The following is a 20,077-nucleotide window of genomic DNA, read 5'->3' on the forward strand; positions in this document are numbered from 1 at the left end:
TAGTGCAAGATGTTAACCAAGTAGGATTCGGTCTATTAGTAGTGTTGTATCTCACAATCTCAAGGTTGTGAAAATCAAACCCTACTAGAGGTACTTTGGATGTGGGATTCCGTAGTACCAGTTCTCCGAATCTTTCTTTAGCCTTTACCAAATAATTAAAAGAGTGCAATGTACTGATGAGGTTAGCAAATCAAATTGGCATGTTATGTTGTTAACAACGACAACGTATAAATAAACAACTAGAAAGTTTTCAAAAATAGTGTGATCTCGTTTTTTGGTGAACAAAGGTAGCATAACATCATAATTAAAGGGTTATGGCAAAATAGTGTGATCTCAATCTTCTTGAAATGACTACAATTAACCCTTGCTTATATGATCAAGAGTCCAATTTGTGAACTTCTTCACCACAACTTTAAGCAAACAAATAAACCCAAAAACCAGCAAAGCCACACTATTAATGATCAAGAAAGTAGGGGCATCAGGAAACATACTTAGCAAGAAAACCAAGTAAGAAAACAACGAGGACACCAACGATGCAGGAAGAAGAGCGTGCAGGAAACCTGGTACATGGTGAAGAAATACGAGGAACATAGCGCAATAAAACGACGCCGTGTTGAAAGACATGTACAAGTAGTACGTTGCAGGTGGACATTGATCAACAGACTGTGTTAGAGAGAAATTATGTAACATGTTTAAGAAACATGAACTACCATGTCGTTTCATGTCTGAGTTCCATAGAGTTGGTGGAGGGTTAAGGCCTTGGGTGTAAGCTGAGGTTGCTAGTATACCAGCTAGAATAGGAACTACACCCTTGGATATTACTAAACGACGAAGACTGTAATTTTTCGATTCTTGCTGTTCGATGTAAGTAGATTGATGGTCTTGTATTGAAGAGCCTGGTGGTGATTGTGGTACTTTCTCATGTTTCATTTCTTTGCTGCAAGTTTGATTTTCTATCGAGATGTTAATGGCTGACATGTTATTGAGGTCTTGTGCTTGATCATTGAAATCTACTATATGATGTATGTTTGTTATGCCATGGTCTCTTAGCAAATTTAGTACCTGCAGAATGTCAGAATCTGTTACTGTACTTCAATCCTCGACTGTCCGTAGAAGATACTTCCTCTGTTTCAAAATAGTCGCTAACATGCCTTGGGGGGGGGGGGGTATTAGTCTTGAATTGTAAATAAGTAAATTTACCTGGAGTTGTTTTGTGGCCTCAGCTAACTGAAAGATGGTATTCCCATAATCATCAACATGATTTATAAGCTTAGGATCTTTGAAATTACTGATCAACAATTTGAAGACTTCAAATTGGCTGTTAAGGACTGCCAAATGAAGTGCAGTCTCACCATTAGCAGTGACTTCCCAAGCAGCTTGTGGACATTCACTGATTAGTTCATCAACCACATTCACCCTTCCCTTAATGGCTGCATAATGAAGCGGTGTTCGACCCCCTTTGTCTTTGATGAGGCAGAGATCAGGGCTGACCTTCAAAATCTCCTTCACAATCTCGATATATCCAGCCGCGCATGCTATATGGAGAGGTGTGAAGCCATCTTTGTTGCATTCCCAGGCAAATGAAGGCATTTGCTGCAGCATTACCTTCACAAAGTTTGTTCTTCCAGCTAGAGTTGCTATATGTAGAGGAGTATCAGCATAGGGTAACAGGGCTACTTTCTGTAAGGCTAGAGGATCTTCTTCTAGTAATGTAAGAAATTCATTTGTATCTCCTTGTTTTGCTACTTGGAATAATATGGAATCCATGATCTTATGGCTATTCTTCGGTTGAATTGTAGACGTTCTCTTCCCTATACAACATATCATGCAAACTGGCTTAAGTTGCTATTTAAGTTTTGTATATATATGTTCAATCATAAGCTCAAACTTAGTAAGATTGCATAATAAAGCCAGCTGATTTAATCTATATATAGTGTTAATCATGGGTCAGATTAGGCAAAGACTTCAGGTCATATATTAAGGTTAAGCCCAATCAGATCGGATTTGGCCAGTATGTTTAGGATTCGGCCATACCCCTAAAGATAATGGCATAACCACTCAAACATTTGGGTTAATTTGGCCAGTATGTTTAGGCCAAAATCCTTGACCCAAACCTGGTCCAACACTATATCAAATAGTATTATTTGATTAACTATACAATGCGAGACAACTTACATGTGCCTAATATACAGATGGGTCTCAACCACGCAACTAATATTAGCACGTGCACGGTTAAGTAAAAAAGAATAAAGAAGGGTATGTTACATGCTTAATCAAACAAACAAACATCAACATTCTCATATATGGGGAAGATACTGCTCTTAACATTTCAATCGCATTTCGAAAGATACTGCTGGATCTACCATAAACTGCCTAAAACTGTCCCTGAATTAAGTGTATTATTCTACATTACACCATATGACAACTCTAAATACATAGAACTAGAAAATTATTATGCTATAACTAATGTCAAATCGTACAAAATCCAGACCAAATAAATGTATGAAATCAATATAGTGCATGAATGTACCAACTTCAAATTAACAGGGAAGGACAGAGATGATCACCTAGTTAAATTTGGCTGTGCTCCTTATCCTTAGCTTTCGTGGGGCGGCGACGAAACTGGAAAGACCAATTATGAAGCTACTGGTTCATCTGCAAAGAATTGTCAATGTGAAATTTACAGTTGTGCTTCCTTCTTTATTTATAAGACTCTTGCAGGGGATCTTTTGCTAGAAATATACTCCCAGGTCATTAAGGGAGAATGTTTCTTCTTAGCAATAGTATTTAAATGAGTGCATTAATCTCATGCATAATATTAACTTGCAGCTTTGCATTTCTATGTATATGTGGAGATGTGGTATACGGATTGTATCTTCACACACGTGATAATAGAAAATGAGCTACTTCCTCCGTTTCTTTTTACTCGCTACACTTCTCATTTCATGGACTCCTAGGCAATTTTTGGAGAAGAGAGGTAGAGAGTAAAAAGAAAAGGGACCCATGTGGGAGGAGAGAGATAGAGAGAGTTTATTGCCGAAAACAGAAGTGTAGCAAGTAATGTGAAACTTCCCATAATGGAAAGTGTAGCGAGTAAAAAGAAACCGAGGAAGTATATGAGGTTGTGGCAAAAAACTTAATTGAAGTATATACCAGTTTGTGATCAAATCTTCTGATTCTGTTTAATTTAGTAGATTTGGGTATGAATTATAATTGAGTTGTCATCTTTTAGTTGAGCCTGTCAATTGGAACTGTATCAAATGAGTGGGTTTCCATGTTGTAGGTTGATATGATATGATTTGTGGAGAGTCTCGTTAGACTGACTCTTATTTCTGAAAGAGATGAATAAAAGATTGGCAGCGTGGTTAATGAATTGATAATGTGAAATTAACATTTAGATCAAATCAACAATATGTTATTGACTAAGTAAAAGAGCAAAACTAATTCTAAAGTTCAAATTTGTGAAATTAACCTTTATTAATAATAATAATAATAATTATTATTATTATTATTGTTTCGGTATTGAACAAGAGGGTACCTGATATTACGAGGTCGTCATGTATAATAGTCCTTGAACCTCGCCGGTAAGATTTGCCTGCAAGAGGATAAATATAAGGGAGAAAGTAGGGAAATTTGTAAAGAGGGTAGAGAGATATATCTTTACCTTGACCGTTAGTCCCCTATTTATAATAGTGACTTATTAGGTTAAATAGAGTAAATGAGCCTCTTAGGCCTACGGGCCATATAACGGGTTATTCCCCGTAAAGGAACGAATATACTCGTATTGGGCCTATATGTTATTGTTAAGGTAATCGGGAATATAGATCGCTTTAGGTAGCGGCAATATTCCCATACAACTAGCCCCCCAGGTCTAAGTTCGATGAAGATGGAACTTGAGCTGAACGCTTTATAATTTACTCCATCTGCTTTTATTTATTTGCTACATTTTCTAAAAAGGGTTGCTTTTTTTTATTTGCTACATTTCCTTATTAAGAGACTTGGCCCACCAAAAAGTAATAGTATTATATTTGTTTCCTTCTTTTTCCACCAAAAAGTACTATATTTTTCACTTTTCCCACCCTATTTAATGCTAAAGGGGTCAAAAAGTACACTAAAAAAGAATGAAAATGACATCTCCTAAATTCTTGTGTAAACCAAATTGTAGCAAATAAATAAAAGCGGAGGGAGTTTGTACCGTCTCTGTATAGTCAGTGTTACAAAGATAATATCGAGTTTGTACCGTGCTGTTACACTTGGTTCCTTTTCGAGCCACAAGTTGCTAATCGGTCAATTGACAATACATGGTGTCGAGCTTGTACTTTTGCACTTGCTACTTTTTGAATCACAAGTTGTTAATCAGTCAGCTGACAATGCATGGATCCTTGTCGGAAGTTGCTAGGTTCCTTTTAGCTTGAATGAAAAGAATGTAGTTTAACAATTAACAATAGGGTCACTTTGTTAACTTTAAATGTCTATGATCGTTTTGAGCAATTAATACTCAAACGTTTTTCTGATGATTTATACTCGGTAGCCCCCACTCTTGAGTATTGATTTGCATGATATCTATGTTGGATTGAATCATATTTATTTCTTGTTGAACTTGGATATTAGAAGATGGATGTTGGTTGTTGGATATATTTTGGATGATGGAAAAATTTTCGATGACGATGGATGTTGGTTATTTAGGACGATTAAATGATGAATGTTGGATATACTATGTACAGGAACCAAAGCAATAGGTAGACATATTGCTGCGATTTCTGGCCAAAACCGTTGCAATAGGTAATTACTTATTGTTGAACCCTTAATTGCTGCGCGGCCAAAACTGCCACAATAGGCCACTTAATAACCGCTGCAAATAAAATTTATTCTACTAGTGAATCCTAACCCTAAACCCTAACTAGGGTTAGAATTTAGGGGTTAGGGTTAGGGTTAGAAGTTAGGGTTAGGATTTAGGATTTAGTTAGGATAATTAGGGTTAAGACTAATGGAGTTAACCACCATTAATCATTAAGGGCATGTTGATGTATTACCAAGAAACTGAGGAGTACATGGTGTATTTTGAAAAGTACGAGCGTACCTGGTGAATAAACCAAAAACTCAGGGATAATTGGTGAAAAATCAAATATTAATTATAGATTCGTCATGCGACCATATATTATACTACCAAAATTGACCTGTCATCTCTAGTGACAATCATTCTAATATTATACAACAATAAAAAATATATTACACTTCACACGAAATTAAATTCAACAAGTTGTTATGATACAGAAAGATTGAACAAGATTTCATTCTATCTAGGAATAATTGTCAATAATAAGTTAACTTTTGTCCCATCCGTTAAAAATAAGTCATCTTTTAATTATTTCCTTAATAAGTCTATCTTTAGTACTTATCAATTATAAACAAGTTAAATTACAAATAATCCGTCTTTTAATTTTTAATTTCTTTTTGTTTTCTCTCTCATTCCTTTGAAGAGTTACACATATGATATTTAAGCGATTAAAGAAGTTAATAACAGACAAAGACTTATTAAAAACATATTGATATTAAAGGTTGACTTATTCAAGAATAATCAAAGAGTTGACTTGTTTTTAGCGTATGACTTAAAGGTTGACTTATTATTAACAACTAGGTTTTAGGCCCGTGCATAATGCACGGGAAATATTTAGTATAATAACAATGTTTATATATCAGCTACAATGAAAACATGTAAACGATTCTTATGTTAACTTGATTAAAAACTTTGTGTTTAAGAGATATACAACATATATTAATTATGATTTACAAAATTTTCCTACATCACATAAGATTTCGTTCTGTTTTATCCTATACTACTATTTGACATTCAGGGCACTGAAATACCCTGCTTTCATAACCCTCAACAAGTGTACTCTCAACATAACTGATACCATGCACATTGCAGTTGATCATTATAGATGATATTGGCATCTCTCGAGAAGCAACCATTGTTGCGACCAAATAGCATATTGCTAGCAACAATGGCAAGTAATCAAATTGTACAACATCCTTTTTACTAACTTCTTCAATTAAATTTATGATAAGCTGAACCATTGAACTAATGAGACCAAAATAGAGAGAAAATCTTCCAAATAACTGCCCTTCATTTCCAGGATAGAAAAACCAGCAACAATTACCCCTCCTTTTCCATACTACTCCACATCTTTTCCCTTCATGAAAAGTCTCAAAAAGCGCAATCATTAAGCAAATTAAGGAAGTAATTATGCTTAGTTTGAGGTAATTTTGGTGACCCATTTTTCCTTCGTTTTTCTCTTGGGATAATGTAGCTTGACACAACTCAAGAAGCACATTTAGCACAGTAAACACCCACTTAAAAAAGCTCTTGTTGGCTAGAGTTTTTGAACTTACAATTTTGAGTATATCAAACAACTTGTTACCTTGATCACGGTGTTGTTCTTCTACTTGAAATGTTCCCTTAAGAAGGGACGAGGTGCCAAGCTGTTGTCCTCCTTCGAATCCTCCTTTAAGAAGCGGCGAAGAGATGTATGCTCGAGAAGGATGTTCGACTCTCGATGATGGTAGACCGGGGTCTGATACAGACCAAGGATGTTGTTTAAGGAAACTCTTCAACTTTTGTAAAGCTTCCTCATCTGTTGTTGAGGAGTAATCCGCAGGCAAAAACGTTCTTTGTGGGCTAAGATCATGAACATCTGCTTGAAAGCATTGATCATGAACTGTGGATTTGTCAATAGACATCATAATTATCAAAGTTTTAACTAGCTGGCTTAGATCAAAATAAAGATTATTAGAAATTGTGGTTGTGTGTATGAAAAAATCAAGGCTGCTGCATGCTGGGCATTTTACTAACACATTATATAGTACTACGACTTTATCTTGTAATGTTAATTTCGTGAGACTTGCTTTCTTTTTTTCGTTAATGTTTCTTCGCTGTTTCCTCTCTTTACACACCCCCTTGTGCCCCTGGTCACTTGGTCAGGGATGACAATTTAATCCGGATCCGACCATATCTAGCTCAGATTCAAAAGAAAAAATCCGAACCGACTACGACATCAAAATAATCTGATTCCGACTCCGTTTAAAAAGTTTGACTCCTAGTCGAAAGAGTGTCGGAGTCAGATCTCATAAAATAATCCATTCGAATCCGACTATAAGTCAATTAATCCTTTTTTCCTATTTATGTCAATGTATTATTTATGTATAATCTCACTCCGACTTTTATTTAATTGTTTTATATAAGATTTTCCCATTGAAGAAATAATTGTTAAAATTAATACTAATATTTAGATTATTTGTACTATATAAGATTTCTATATGATTATTAGATTAATTGTATAAATTAGATTATTGTATTATAGAAGTCTTTTCTATTATAAAAATGGGCGGGAAAATAAGTCAGATTGGGATCAGACACGGATGTTCGGATTTTAAGTCGGGTGTACAAATTTTAAGTCGGTCCGGATGTTCAGATTTTAAGCCGGATCAGAGTCGGATTTTAGATCTTACTTCTTATATAGTTGGAATCGAATTATGCATAATTTGGTAGGGCTGTTCAATATCGGATATCGGATCCGATCCGAAAATTTCGGATCGGAGGAATTGCAATCCGAAATTTTTGGATCGGGTCACTGGATTTTCGGATCGGGTCGTTGACATTTTTGAGAAATTCCGATCCGCATCCAATCCGAAAACTCGATTTTTTCGGAATATCCGATCCGAACTATCCGAATCTTAAAATCGGATCAGATATCCAAAATTTCGGATCGAATCGGCAAATTTTCGGATCAATAATTCGGATCGAATATTTTTGAACAATCCTATAATCCGGTTCAAGTCCGACCTATTGCTATCTCCATATATGACACTGTCACCTTTCAATTATGCAAGTTGGATAAGATCATAAGACAAATCTAATTATCCAAATCCAACGTATTGCTAAATTATTCTCGTAATCCCGTAGTAGTAACATATACAACATAAGTCAAAACATGCTAAATTGAGCCATAACCACATTTATCAACACGCTTGAAATCAATAAAAGATAAGAGGGCAGTGCAGTGGAGGCGTGGAGGGTAAGGATCTGCTAATAAATCATAAATGAATGGTTGTATTATCTTGGATCGTAATAGAGATTGACAAAGCTGAAGTGACCGAAGAAGTGTTTATCATGATTTAGGGGCTTTTTTTTTAATATGAGAAACTGAATTAAATTGAAATTAACAGAATTAAATTGAGATAAATTGAATAACGGAGAAAAGCTGAATTGAAATTAATCAAACTAAATTAAACTAAACTTAATTGAAATTAACCGCAAATAAATCCAAAAGAATTAGGACTTAAAGAGTGTTTCAAAAGTCCAAAATATTTATAGTACGACAATGAAGCCTTAGCTATTATAATATGGGAATGTTTGACATTTAGGAATAATCATATTAAAAACATGGGTCATAGCAATTGTCTCAATCAGTGTATGTGGACATGTTAAAGATATAATTTGAAATTAAGATAGTTTGGAAAAAGTTGGATTTCACATTTGCTAATGCACATTTTGTATCATCAATAATTCAATATTTATAGTTTTTTTTACGGGTCATCAATATCTATAGTTACATATGACTAAAAATTATAAAAGTCTCATCTTTGTAACAAATACAATGAGACGAATCAAATGAAACTCGATATGACTTTATATATATATATATATATATATATAGGAATGGGATCTTGTGAAAATCACTAGCTAATCTGAAAACTGAAAACAAGCAATTTCAACCGTTAGATTATCCATAGTATAATCTAACGGACAAAATTCACGGATGAGTTTTGAGCACAGCGCGTGCTTTCTCTCAGAGCAAAATTCAGATCAAACTTTCTCTCTCCTCTTCTCCTCTTTCTCTCTCCTTCGTTTATCTTAAACTCAGAAAATTTCTCACTCATCCGGTTTCCTCCCCCATTCTTACTCTACCAGATTTCCTTCCTCATTCTCACTCATCCAAATCTCCTCCCTCATTCTCACTCATCCAGATCTCCTCTCTCATTCTCACTGCGGTTCTTCGTTGTTCGTCAACCACGCACAACCTACGACATCTTCGTCTTTCCTCTCACTCCTTCTCTTTCGCACAGTTTCGGCGCTGTAGAGGTTTCGCTTTCCGGTTCACCGGCAGATTCCGGTTCGTCGGTGATTTCGTCGTGGTCTTCGCGCAACATCTTTGTTCATTCGTTCACCGTTACAGATTTTCGTTCGTTCGTCGTCGGTGATTGAGTTTTTTTTGTTAATAATAATTTCAAAGTTCAATTACTCATTCTTAAACTTGCGAATTGCTAATTTTAGCTCAATTTTTCTCTAGTTGTTTGAAAAATTGTATGTGTTTCGTATTTATTTGTGTTTCAATTGGCTAATTTCAGCTGAATTTTTGTGTTCTTTCGCTATACATTATTTTTTTGATTTTTCCTCTGTTTAAGATCGAAAAAAAATTACCTTGTATTGCTTTTGAGTTTTTGTATCTTGATTATGGTTTTGTGAGGTAAATATGGGTACTTTGTGTTGATATGGAACTTCAAATTAGGGTTTTCGTAATTTCCTTCTATGTCGCCATTGGAGCTTCAACGCTCAGCTTCGAAGTAGATTTTTGTTTGTTTGATGAACTTTTTTCAATTTTGATAATTGGTAAAAGTTACCCTTAAAATATATAATAGTTATCCTAAAAGTATTAAAAGTTACCCTAAAAATGATAATAGTTACTCTTATATTAATAATTAATGTTACCTTTAAAGTGGTAAAAGTTATCCTAAAAATGGTAAAAGTTACCCTAAAAGTGGTAATAATTACTCTTATAATAAATAAAGTTGCCCTTGAAATATATAGAACTACCCTTAATATAATAAAGTTACCCCAAAACTGGAAAAAGTTACCCTAAAAGTGTTAAAAGTTACTTTAAATGAGTTAAAAGTTACCCTTGTTTTCAGTTTTCAGATTAAGAGGTGTTTTCAGCGGATCCTACCCCTATATATATATATATATATATTATTATATATAATATATATATATATATATAAAATTTCTTCATTTATGAATAGCTTCAAAATTAGAATTGCAAAATGCTCTATTTAAGTATGAGAAATTGTACTCATTGGTTAAAATTCGAGACTCACCATGAAGGTATTGAAATCTGAATGCGGTAAACATGGCTCGATCATAAATGTTCTTCCTAATCTATGTCAAAATGATAAACTTCTTCATCAACAACGGCTTGATTCAGCAAATACAAAAGGGTTCCGCTATATTGCTCAATCTATTTCTTTCATTATAATTTCTTCGAAAACAAATTTAATTTAACCTTATTTTATTATAAATTCTATTATAGATACCGATTGACATTCAATTAATGAAATTTCTCTCTAACAAAAATATCACGGTATTACCAAGAGCTCCTTCCACTCCTCCAGTTGTTTTTCAGTTCTCATTCCTCCCATCAAAATTCTAGGGTTTCCGAAAATTTCCCAATTAATCAATCGAATTTCTCATCTCAATTTAACTTTCAAATTCCTTTCGAATTCCTCCCGAATCTAAAATTGAATTAACAGAAGTAAACAATGTCTCGGGGTGAATCGAGGGCAGTGTTAGAAGGAGACTTACAGATAGTTGCCGTGAACAACAAACCATTAACGTCGGCTTCTTTGCCGCCGAAACCACCAAGAACAGATATTGTGTCATCTTCCAACAATGCATTGGTGGAGTATTCTCGCCCACTTATCGAGGAAGAAGAAGAAGATTTGGAGATTAAACTACGTCGTATTATCGACAATGTTCCTGTTCGTGTTAGTAACACTTCTGGAAGTTCTGCTGGTTCTGGCTCTGGTGACTTTCATCAGGTATTTCTCCATCTCTTAAACCCTAAACTTCTATAGTATTATTTTAGTCAATTATACTTCTTTCGTTTCTTAATAGATGCATCACTTTGACTTTTACGCTATTTATATGATAACTTTGACCTCGAAGATAATTGCTGTTGGATTAATTTTATACTGAATTGACAGTCGAAGTTGTGGATTGACGAGCATGTATGATTGAAGCAATGCAATTGTTGAGAAACGGAAACTGTTTGTTTGATTGTGGATTAGAGACTATTGTGTTTTGAAGGTTATAATAAGTATATATTTGTTATTTTGCTGAATGATTTTTTTTCCGGGCGTTGTTGCTGATTGATAGTGAAGTGTAGTTCTTTATTTTCAGAATTGAGTGTAACACTTTGGAGAATTAGATAAAATGAAATGCTGATTCCAAATAACATACTTCTCAAATATAAACAAAAAAGGAGTGTTCAACTGTTTGTGTAGTGTTTGAATATCTTAGGCTCTGTTTGTTTTGGAGTAAAACATTTCCAGGAAAACAATTTTCCTTATTTTCAGTTGTTTGGTTGGACAAGGGATTTAAAAAGGGAAATTAGGGTGAAAAAGAGTTTTCCTCTACTCTCTCATTCCCAAAATCTCAATTTGTCGCTTCCTAGCTTAATAGTTTTCCATCAAACCAAAACTAAAACTAATTTTCATTTGTGTTTTCCAACGGAAAGTAGTTTTTGTGGAAATCCATTTTCTTTGAAAAATGCTTTCCATCAAACCAAACGGACCCTTAGTTTGGATTAGTTATTTTGGTTAATGGAATTGGAAGACATGGATGATTCGTGTAGCAAGGAATTTGGTAACTTTTAATTAGTATCATTATAAATTTACGATTACGTTGCATTTAGTTGTAATTGTCTGCTGAACTACTATGGTGAGAGAACAGGAGATATGCTGTTGTTTTTTAGATCGTCCTAGTATTTGCTCGTGTAACTTTCTTCCTGTGAGTTCCCTTGTCACTTTTAAGTTATTGCTGAGCTTTTAAGGCAGTCCTTTTTTACTCTAGTTGGGAGTTCGCTGGCCAAATGTCCAACTCTATGTCCTATCACTTAGAAGGCAACTGCTGAAGATTGGTTTTCATACTCAGTTACTTGTTAGGATGATCAACTATATTTGCATTTGCTTTAGTTTGGACTTTAGTGGTTATTTTGATAGTTGAAAAAGCTATTGAATGTTGAGTTTTGCAACGACATAGTAAGCTTTTTAGAAGAATAACTAATTCTGGCTGCCACTAGGATGTTAATCTTAAATGTTAAAAAAGAGGAACTTTGACATTAAGAGCTGGAGGAGGGATGTGGTATCATTGACAGAAATGAATAATGGTCTTGTTCTTCCTTTTTTAACCACACAAGGGGAAGCATACTATAATACATTTACATCTTTTTGAAGTTGTTCTTTCTCTTGTTTGTCCTCTGAACTATGTAAAAATCTACCATGTTGCAATGTTCTTGGAAGTTGGAATGAAGGTTGTATATTATAACTTGACCACAGTACCTCAAACTAGTTTCGGCCATCAAGATTTCTGGTATCTTTTGTCTATATGTTGAACCCAAGTGATGTGCAGTTGACATTTTGAATCCTACATTATCTGTCTGTCTCTATGTTAATTATCTGTGTGTGTATTCTTGTTTGGGTGCATCGGCCCGTTAGTTGGTCGCAGTAACTCCATACCCAGCAATGGTTTATTTGCTATAAGAAGAATGTTGAAATTTTGGCATTATGTTGCTTACAAATGTGGCTAGTTTAGTGAAGTGAGGGTCTTTGGAAGGTGCTAACTTTGTTCTGTTCTGAAATTCGGTCAAATAAGAGGGTGATGCTCATGAGCCTTGTCTACTTGTGCTTTTTATCCTGGTTTGAATGCTAAAACTCATGCTTTGCAGTATCGACAAATGCGACGGAAAGAGCAGGATAGGCTTGCCAGAATTGAGGTTGACTATCAAAGAAGGAAAGAAGTTGCAGAATTCAATATGAGAAGAGAACAAAGACTGAAAGCTGTCGAAGAACAAACAGCCAAAAAGCGTGCAAAACGTCAAAAGAAGAAGCAGAGAAAGAAGGAGAAGAGAAGTAAACTAACTGCTGCTGGGGAAGAGCCTCAAAAACAAGATTCATCTGATGATAGTGGAGATTCTGATAATGGTGAACAGGCAGGGGATAATTGAGCGATTTTGCAAACTTTCTTTAGCAAGGATATTCCTGCAAACTGTCTGCAAGATTCAACAAATTGATCAATTTGTGATTGGCTTCAACAATGTAGAGATTTTCATTTTGTCTGGAAATCGAGGCATGGATACCCTTGGACTCACCAACTCCGACTCTCCGAGGTTGTTCGACTGGAAACTTTAACAGTATCATGGCTGGCATTGATGTTTGGTTTATAGATTCCCAAGTTGTATGCTTCGTTGAGTTGCTAATTGCCCTGTAATAGTCACGTGCTTTCTCAATTCAAATGTTCATCAAAACGTATACCTTATCAAGCGTGTAACATGCATTGGAGGCTATTTTTTTGCTTACAAATGAGCAATGAGCAAAGAAATTGCCTTTAGGCGTACAGTTTACCCGGGGTATACTAAGATTGATGGCCTTGCTATTCGGCCCCGAGTCACTCAAATTATGTATCATTTAGTGTTAGTACATGTTCCTTTTTCCTATTTCTACCTTATTTTCATAAAATATGATTTGAATTGTCATATGCGCCATTAAAAGCTAACTCCATTCTGTATTATATTTGTTTAGTAATTAGTAGTAGTGTAAAAGAAAATATTCTATTATGCTAACTTTTTTTGGGCCTCCTTTCGGAAATTCGTGGTAAGATGAATTTTCTCTGGGTTGTCTTTGCACAGGATCACTTACTTGTAGGCCCAACAAGTCCCAAACCCTCCCTTTCCCAACAATATTGTTTTTTTTTTTCACAAGATTTGAACCTTGGTCTTCCAGATAGGAGATAGGAAACCATATCATTGGTCCCAAGGGTCCTTGGTATTCTATTATGTTACGTGACTTTGAATATTTGCAAATAATACAAATATATTAAACTATTCGATATAATTTTTTTTGGGTATGATACTACCTCCATGGCTCTATCCCATTTTATTTGCAACACTATAATTTTTGCGCTTCCAATACGCAATTGTAATAATTGATATTTTTCTTTATCCAAAAGCTAAAATTATAAAAAAAATGATAATTTGAAAGTATACACAGAGTTTAACAAGATTATACATGATTATGTTTAACTTTAATCATTCTAGATGATTAAAATAAGTCTCTCTCTGGCGTTCGTCTAGGGTTTGAGTTCCAGTCCTGGGTTTCCATTAATTTTACTCGAATTTTCGATCTGTGTGATCCCATCTTGGGATTGGTGTCAGTCATCATGGCTGACGAGATTATTCTCAAAGTTTCTGCAATGAAATTGACGGCGGAGGAGGACAAAACCTTAGCTTTTGATGATATTTCCGATACCGCGAACAATCAAGATTTTACCCTATCTCTGATTGGCAAAGTCGTAACAGTTCGATCTTTCAACTTTGATGCTCTTAAACGTACTCTCAATCAGATATGGTCGATTTCGAAGGGGGCTATTTTTCGAATCATAGAAAATGACTTGTTTGTGGTCCAGTTTGCTTGTAAGCGTGACAAAGAGAAGGTTATGGCAGGAAGGCCATGGTCTTTTGATCAAAGCCTGGTGTTATTGCAAGAAATCGATGCTGATGTTCAACCCTCAAACGTACGCCTGACGCATTCGCCGTTCTGGGTCCGAGTTTACAATTTGCCAATGCGATGTCGGTCGGAACAACACATTCGAATGATAGGAGGGTGTATTGGGGATGTTCTTGAAGTTGATACGCATGAAATATTATGGGATAAGTCGGCGCGTATCCGTGTGCTTATTGATATTACAAAACCACTTCGGAGAGTGCAGCGTTTTGCTTTGAAAAACGGTGTTTCGGCATTGGTGGAGATCAAGTACGAGCGTCTCCCTACATTTTGTTTTCTGTGTGGTGTGATAGGCCACATAGGCCGTGATTGCGTGGAAGTTTTCGAGGAGGATAAAGAGGGTGAAAGCCAATGGGGTGCGTGGCTTCGAGCATCCCCTAGAAGAGGTAGGCAGAAGATGGAAGAGGAGGAGAAATGTTTCTTGAAGGGTGCTCGTGCATTAGAGTTTGTGAGGATAGAAAAGGAACCTACGAGTAGGAATATGCATAATGATCTGAGGAATGTGGAGCATGATTGTCCACCTACGAAACCAATGGAGGCTCACGTTTCGGGGGCGATGGAATCCATTGCTGGAGCTAAACTCGCTGCTGCGAGTTTGAGGAACCCCATGCGGTTGCGGTTCATGCTGCTGTCCCGGAACCTATTGGTGGCGTGGGTTTGGTGTCGATTCCGTCTATCATGGTGTCCTCTTTGGATGTTGATAAATCCTTTTCAGGTGACTTTAACAACCAAAATAATAATATGTTTTCTTTTGTAGCTGGGGAGGGGAAGGTTGCCACAAAGTTTAAAAAACTTAAACAAAAATCTCGTTTGACTAAAGTTGCTGGGGAGGCTTTTATTGATATTAATAATGTGAGTCCATGCCATATTGAGTCTGGTGGTAAGGCAGGGGATAAAAAAAAGATGGTTGATAATATGATTGTGGATGATATTAATGATTCTGATAACTTGAGTTCCAAGAAACATAAACTAAATGATTTTTCGGAAAATGACAATAATGTTGATATTGTTGAGGCGGAGGTTGGTTGTAACCAACCCCGCCAGGCATTATGAAAATCTTGTGTTGGAACTGTCAGGGTATGGGTAACCCTTGGACAGTTCGTCAGTTGAGAAGGCTTATGGCTTCTAATACCCCCGACAGTCTTTTTATGTCGGAAACAAAGGTTACTAAAAATATTGTTGAGCAGAAAAAGGAGAGCCTCGGATTTTCCGGGGCCTTTGGTGTGTCGTGTGTAGGGAGAGCTGGAGGTTTATGTATGTTTTGGAAGGAAGAGACGATCTCTTTTAGGATGGTGTCCTTCTCCCAAAATCATATTTGTGGTGATGTGGGGAGTAATGGGGATGTGCGCTGGAGGTTTGTGGGCATTTATGGATGGCCGGAGGAGGAGAATAAACACAAAACTTGGGCTTTGATAAAAGGGTTGTGTGATGAATACGAGGGCCCTATAGTCTTTGGGGGTGATTTTAATGAAATTTTGAGTTATGACGAGAAGGAAGGGGGTGCATCGAGGGAGCGGAGAGCTATTGTGGGGTTCCGTAATGTGATGGATGACTGTAGCCTGGGAGATTTGCGGTTTGTGGGTCAGTGGCACACCTGGGAGAGAGGGAGGAGTCCGGAATCTCGAATTAGGGAACGTTTAGATCGGTTTATTGTCTCGCGGTCTTGGTTGCATTTATTTCCAGAGGCTTTTATTGATCATCAGGTGCGTTACTGTTCGGATCATGCTGCTATTGTATTACGTTGTTTGGGTAATGAGGGGATGCCGCGAAGAAGGGCTGTGGTGGTTTTGGTTCGAGACCTTTTGGCTACTTGATGATACTTGTGAGAGGTGGTGGGGGGGCATGGAATGCAGCAGAGGGTGGTAGAATTTGTGAAAAATTAGGGGCTGTTGCGAGGGAGTTGCAGGGATGGAGTAAAAAGACTTTTGGGTCTCTTCGAAAGAAAATTGAAGCAGTGGAGAAAAAGTTACATGCAGCCCAGGGTGAAGCTACTTCGATTGACAGCTGGGAGAGGTGTGTGGGTTTGGAGAGGGAGTTGGATGAATTACATGCTAAGAACGAGGCTTACTGGTACTTGAGATCGCGAGTGGCGGAAGTGAAGGATGGGGATAGAAATACTTCATATTTTCACCATAAAGCTTCTCAAAGGAAAAAACGGAACCTTATTCATGGCATTTTTGATGGTGGTGGGAGGTGGCAAACGGAAGGTGAGGAGATTGAGTGTGTGGTGGAACGCTATTTTCAGGAGATATTCACGTCTTCCGAGCCTTCTTCTAATGATTTTCAGGAGGTATTGCAGCATGTGAAGAGGTCTGTGACACAGGAGTATAACGACATTCTTTGAAGCCCTACTCAAAAGAGGAGATTTTTGCAGCTTTGAGTGATATGCACCCTTGCAAAGCCCCCGGGCCTGATGGTATGCATGCTATCTTTTATCAGAGATTCTGGCATATAATTGGTGATGAGGTGTTTAATTTTGTAAGCAGCATTTTACATAACTATTCTTGCCCAGGGAATGTCAATTGTACTAATATTGCTCTTATTCCCAAAGTTAAATCCCCTACTGTTGTTTCTGAGTTTAGGCCTATCAGTTTATGCAATGTATTGTACAAAATAGCTTCTAAAGCTATTGTTTTGCGGCTTAAACGATTCCTTCCCTGTATTGCAACGGAGAATCAAAGTGCGTTTGTCCCTGGAAGACTGATTTCAGATAATTCTCTTATTGCTCTGGAGATCTTTCATACTATGAAGAAGAGGAATAATAGCAGGAAAGGATTGATGGCGATGAAACTTGACATGAGTAAAGCCTATGACAGAGTGGAGTGGGGTTTTCTTAGGAAGCTACTATTGACAATGGGATTTGATGGACGATGGGTAAATTTGGTTATGAGTTGTGTTGCTACTGTTTCATATTCCTTCATTATTAATGGACGAGTATGTGGTTCTGTGACTCCCTCCAGAGGATTACGCCAGGGTGATCCTTTATCTCCGTTCCTATTTATCTTGGTTGCAGATGCTTTTTCCCAGATGGTTAAACAAAAGGTGGTTTCGAAAGAAATTCATGGTGCGAAAGCAAGCCGGAATGGTCCAGAAATTTCTCACCTTCTTTTTGCAGATGACAGTCTTCTCTTTACCAGGGCTACCCGACAGGAGTGCTTGACAATAGTTGATATCCTCAACAAATACGAAGCAGCATCCGGGCAGAAAATTAATTATGAAAAGTCGGAAGTTTCCTTTAGTAGAGGTGTAAGCTGTGAGAAAAAAGAAGAATTGATTACTCTCCTCCATATGAGGCAAGTTGATAGACACCAGAAGTATCTTGGTATTCCAGCTCTTTGTGGGAGGTCTAAGAAAGTACTTTTTCGGGAACTCTTAGATAGAATGTGGAAGAAGTTAAGGGGGTGGAAAGAAAAGTTATTGTCGCGTGCTGGGAAAGAGGTTCTTATCAAGGCTGTTATCCAAGCCTTGCCTACCTATCTGATGGGAGTTTATAAGCTTCCTGTTGCTGTCATACAAGAAATTCACTCTGCTATGGCTAGATTTTGGTGGGGAGGGAAGGGGGATGAACGGAAAATGCATTGGCTAAGTTGGGAGAAAATGTGCAAACCCAAGTGTATGGGAGGCATGGGATTTAAGGATCTTGCGGTTTTCAATGATGCTTTATTGGGTAAACAAGTTTGGCGATTGTTACATAATAAGGAGTCCCTTTTGAGCAGGGTAATGAGTGCCAAATATTATCCACATGGTGATGTGCGTTACGCACGGCTAGGATACTCGCATAGCTACTCGTGGCGAAGTATTTGGGGCGCGAAGAGTTTGGTTTTGGAGGGGTTGATTTGGAGGGTTGGAGATGGTACGAAAATTGACATATGGAGTGCACCATGGGTAGGGGATGAAGAAGGTAGATTCATCAAGAGTGCTCGAGTGGAAGGACTAGAAGTGGTGGGAGACTTAATGGATGTTGAAAGGAAGGAGTGGAATGTGGAGCTTATTGAGCGTCATTTCAATGAACGAGATCAACAATGTATACTGGCCATTCCTTTAAGCACTAGATGTCTACAGGATGAATTAACTTGGGCATATTCTAAGGACGGCACTTATTCGGTGAAAACAGCTTATATGTTGGGAAAAGGGGGAAACCTGGATGATTTTCATAGAGTGTGGAATATTTTATGGAGTTTAAATGTGTCACCAAAGGTACGTCATTTCCTGTGGCGTGCGTGCACAAGTTCGCTCCCAGTAAGGAAAGTGCTTCAGAGACGCCACCTCATCGACGAAGCAGGGTGCCCATGTTGTGCTAGAGAGGATGAAACGCAATTTCACTTATTTTACCGATGCCCGATGTCGCTCAAGTTGTGGGAAGAGCTGGGTAGTTATATATTATTGCCAGGGATTGAAGATGAAGCTATGTGTGATACCCTCGTCAGATGGAGTCAGATGGATGCAAAGGTGGTTCAAAAGGGTTGTTATATCCTGTGGAACGTTTGGGTTGAAAGGAACAGGAGAGTCTTTGAGCATACAAGTCAGCCTGCTACTGTGGTGGGCCAGAGAATTATGAGACAAGTTGAAGATTTTAACAACTATGCTGTGAAGATTTATGGAGGAATGCGTTCCTCCGCGGCTCTGAGCCCAAGCCGATGGTATGCCCCTCCAGTTGGCGCTATTAAATTGAACACAGATGCAAGTTTGGCTGAGGAAGGATGGGTGGGACTTGGAGTGATAGCCCGCGACTCGGAAGGTAAGGTGTGCTTCGCTGCAACCAGACGTGTGCGTGCCTACTGGCCTCCCGAGGTAGCTGAATGCAAGGCCATTTACATGGCAACTCGTTTGGCCCAAGCTCATGGGTATGGGGATGTGATTTTTGAATCCGACTCTTTGGTAGCAACGAAGAGGTTAACGAAAGCTGCAATTTTCTTCTCAGATTTGGATGCAATACTTGGGGACATTCTTTCTATGTGTAATGCATTTTCTTCTGTTTCTTTCTCTCATGTTAAAAGGGATGGGAATACTGTTGCCCATAACCTTGCTAGAGTTGTGCCTTTTGGTGTTGAACAATGTTGGGAGCATCACTGTCCTAGTTCTGTAACACCCTATGTACTTATGGACACTTTGTCCCTTTGATTAATGCACTTCTCTTTCCCCTCAAAAAAAAAAAATCATTCTAGATGATTAATAGGGTCTTATGGAGTGTATAAATAGTGCAAAAATTCTTTTGTTGCAGGTAAGCGGATGAAATATTATTCTGTTCTTGTTTAGTGATTGTACCTTCTAGATCTTCACAAAATTTATCTTTCTAATTCACTACTTTAAGAACAATTTAATAAATTTATATATATTTATGAGTTATTAAGACATTAGGGGTACATGGTGTAATTTTAAAAAGACATCAAAGGTGTAATTTTAAAAAGGCATCGAGGGTGCAATTTCGCCCAGCCCAATTACGGGACATCATTATCATTCT

At 37.2% G+C, this 20,077-nt stretch overlaps 3 protein-coding genes across 3 annotated transcripts; 2 read left to right on the plus strand and 1 right to left on the minus strand.

Annotated features, from left to right (window-relative positions):
- Positions 1-357: 357 nt before the first annotated feature.
- LOC104905079 (hypothetical protein) lies at positions 358-1,767 on the minus strand. The gene is made up of 2 exons (XM_010693521.3): positions 1,201-1,767; positions 358-1,062 (listed from the first exon to the last, which is right to left on the minus strand). The coding sequence occupies exons 1-2, from the start codon at positions 1,765-1,767 to the stop codon at positions 358-360; spliced, it is 1,272 nt and encodes a 423-aa protein (XP_010691823.3).
- Positions 1,768-10,395: 8,628 nt separating this feature from the next.
- Positions 10,396-13,589, plus strand: LOC104904947 (uncharacterized). Its single transcript, XM_010693373.4, has 2 exons — positions 10,396-10,875; positions 12,783-13,589. Exons 1-2 carry the CDS (start codon positions 10,597-10,599, stop codon positions 13,059-13,061), a joined length of 558 nt encoding a protein of 185 aa, XP_010691675.1. The 5' UTR covers positions 10,396-10,596; the 3' UTR covers positions 13,062-13,589.
- Positions 13,590-17,001: 3,412 nt separating this feature from the next.
- Positions 17,002-19,872, plus strand: LOC125493727 (putative ribonuclease H protein At1g65750). Its single transcript, XM_057392313.1, has 2 exons — positions 17,002-19,573; positions 19,838-19,872. The coding sequence occupies exons 1-2, from the start codon at positions 17,002-17,004 to the stop codon at positions 19,870-19,872; spliced, it is 2,607 nt and encodes an 868-aa protein (XP_057248296.1).
- Positions 19,873-20,077: the final 205 nt, after the last annotated feature.

This window comes from Beta vulgaris, chromosome 9, assembly GCF_026745355.1.
Source record: "Beta vulgaris subsp. vulgaris cultivar EL10 chromosome 9, EL10.2, whole genome shotgun sequence".
Taxonomy (NCBI): domain Eukaryota; kingdom Viridiplantae; phylum Streptophyta; class Magnoliopsida; order Caryophyllales; family Amaranthaceae; genus Beta; species Beta vulgaris.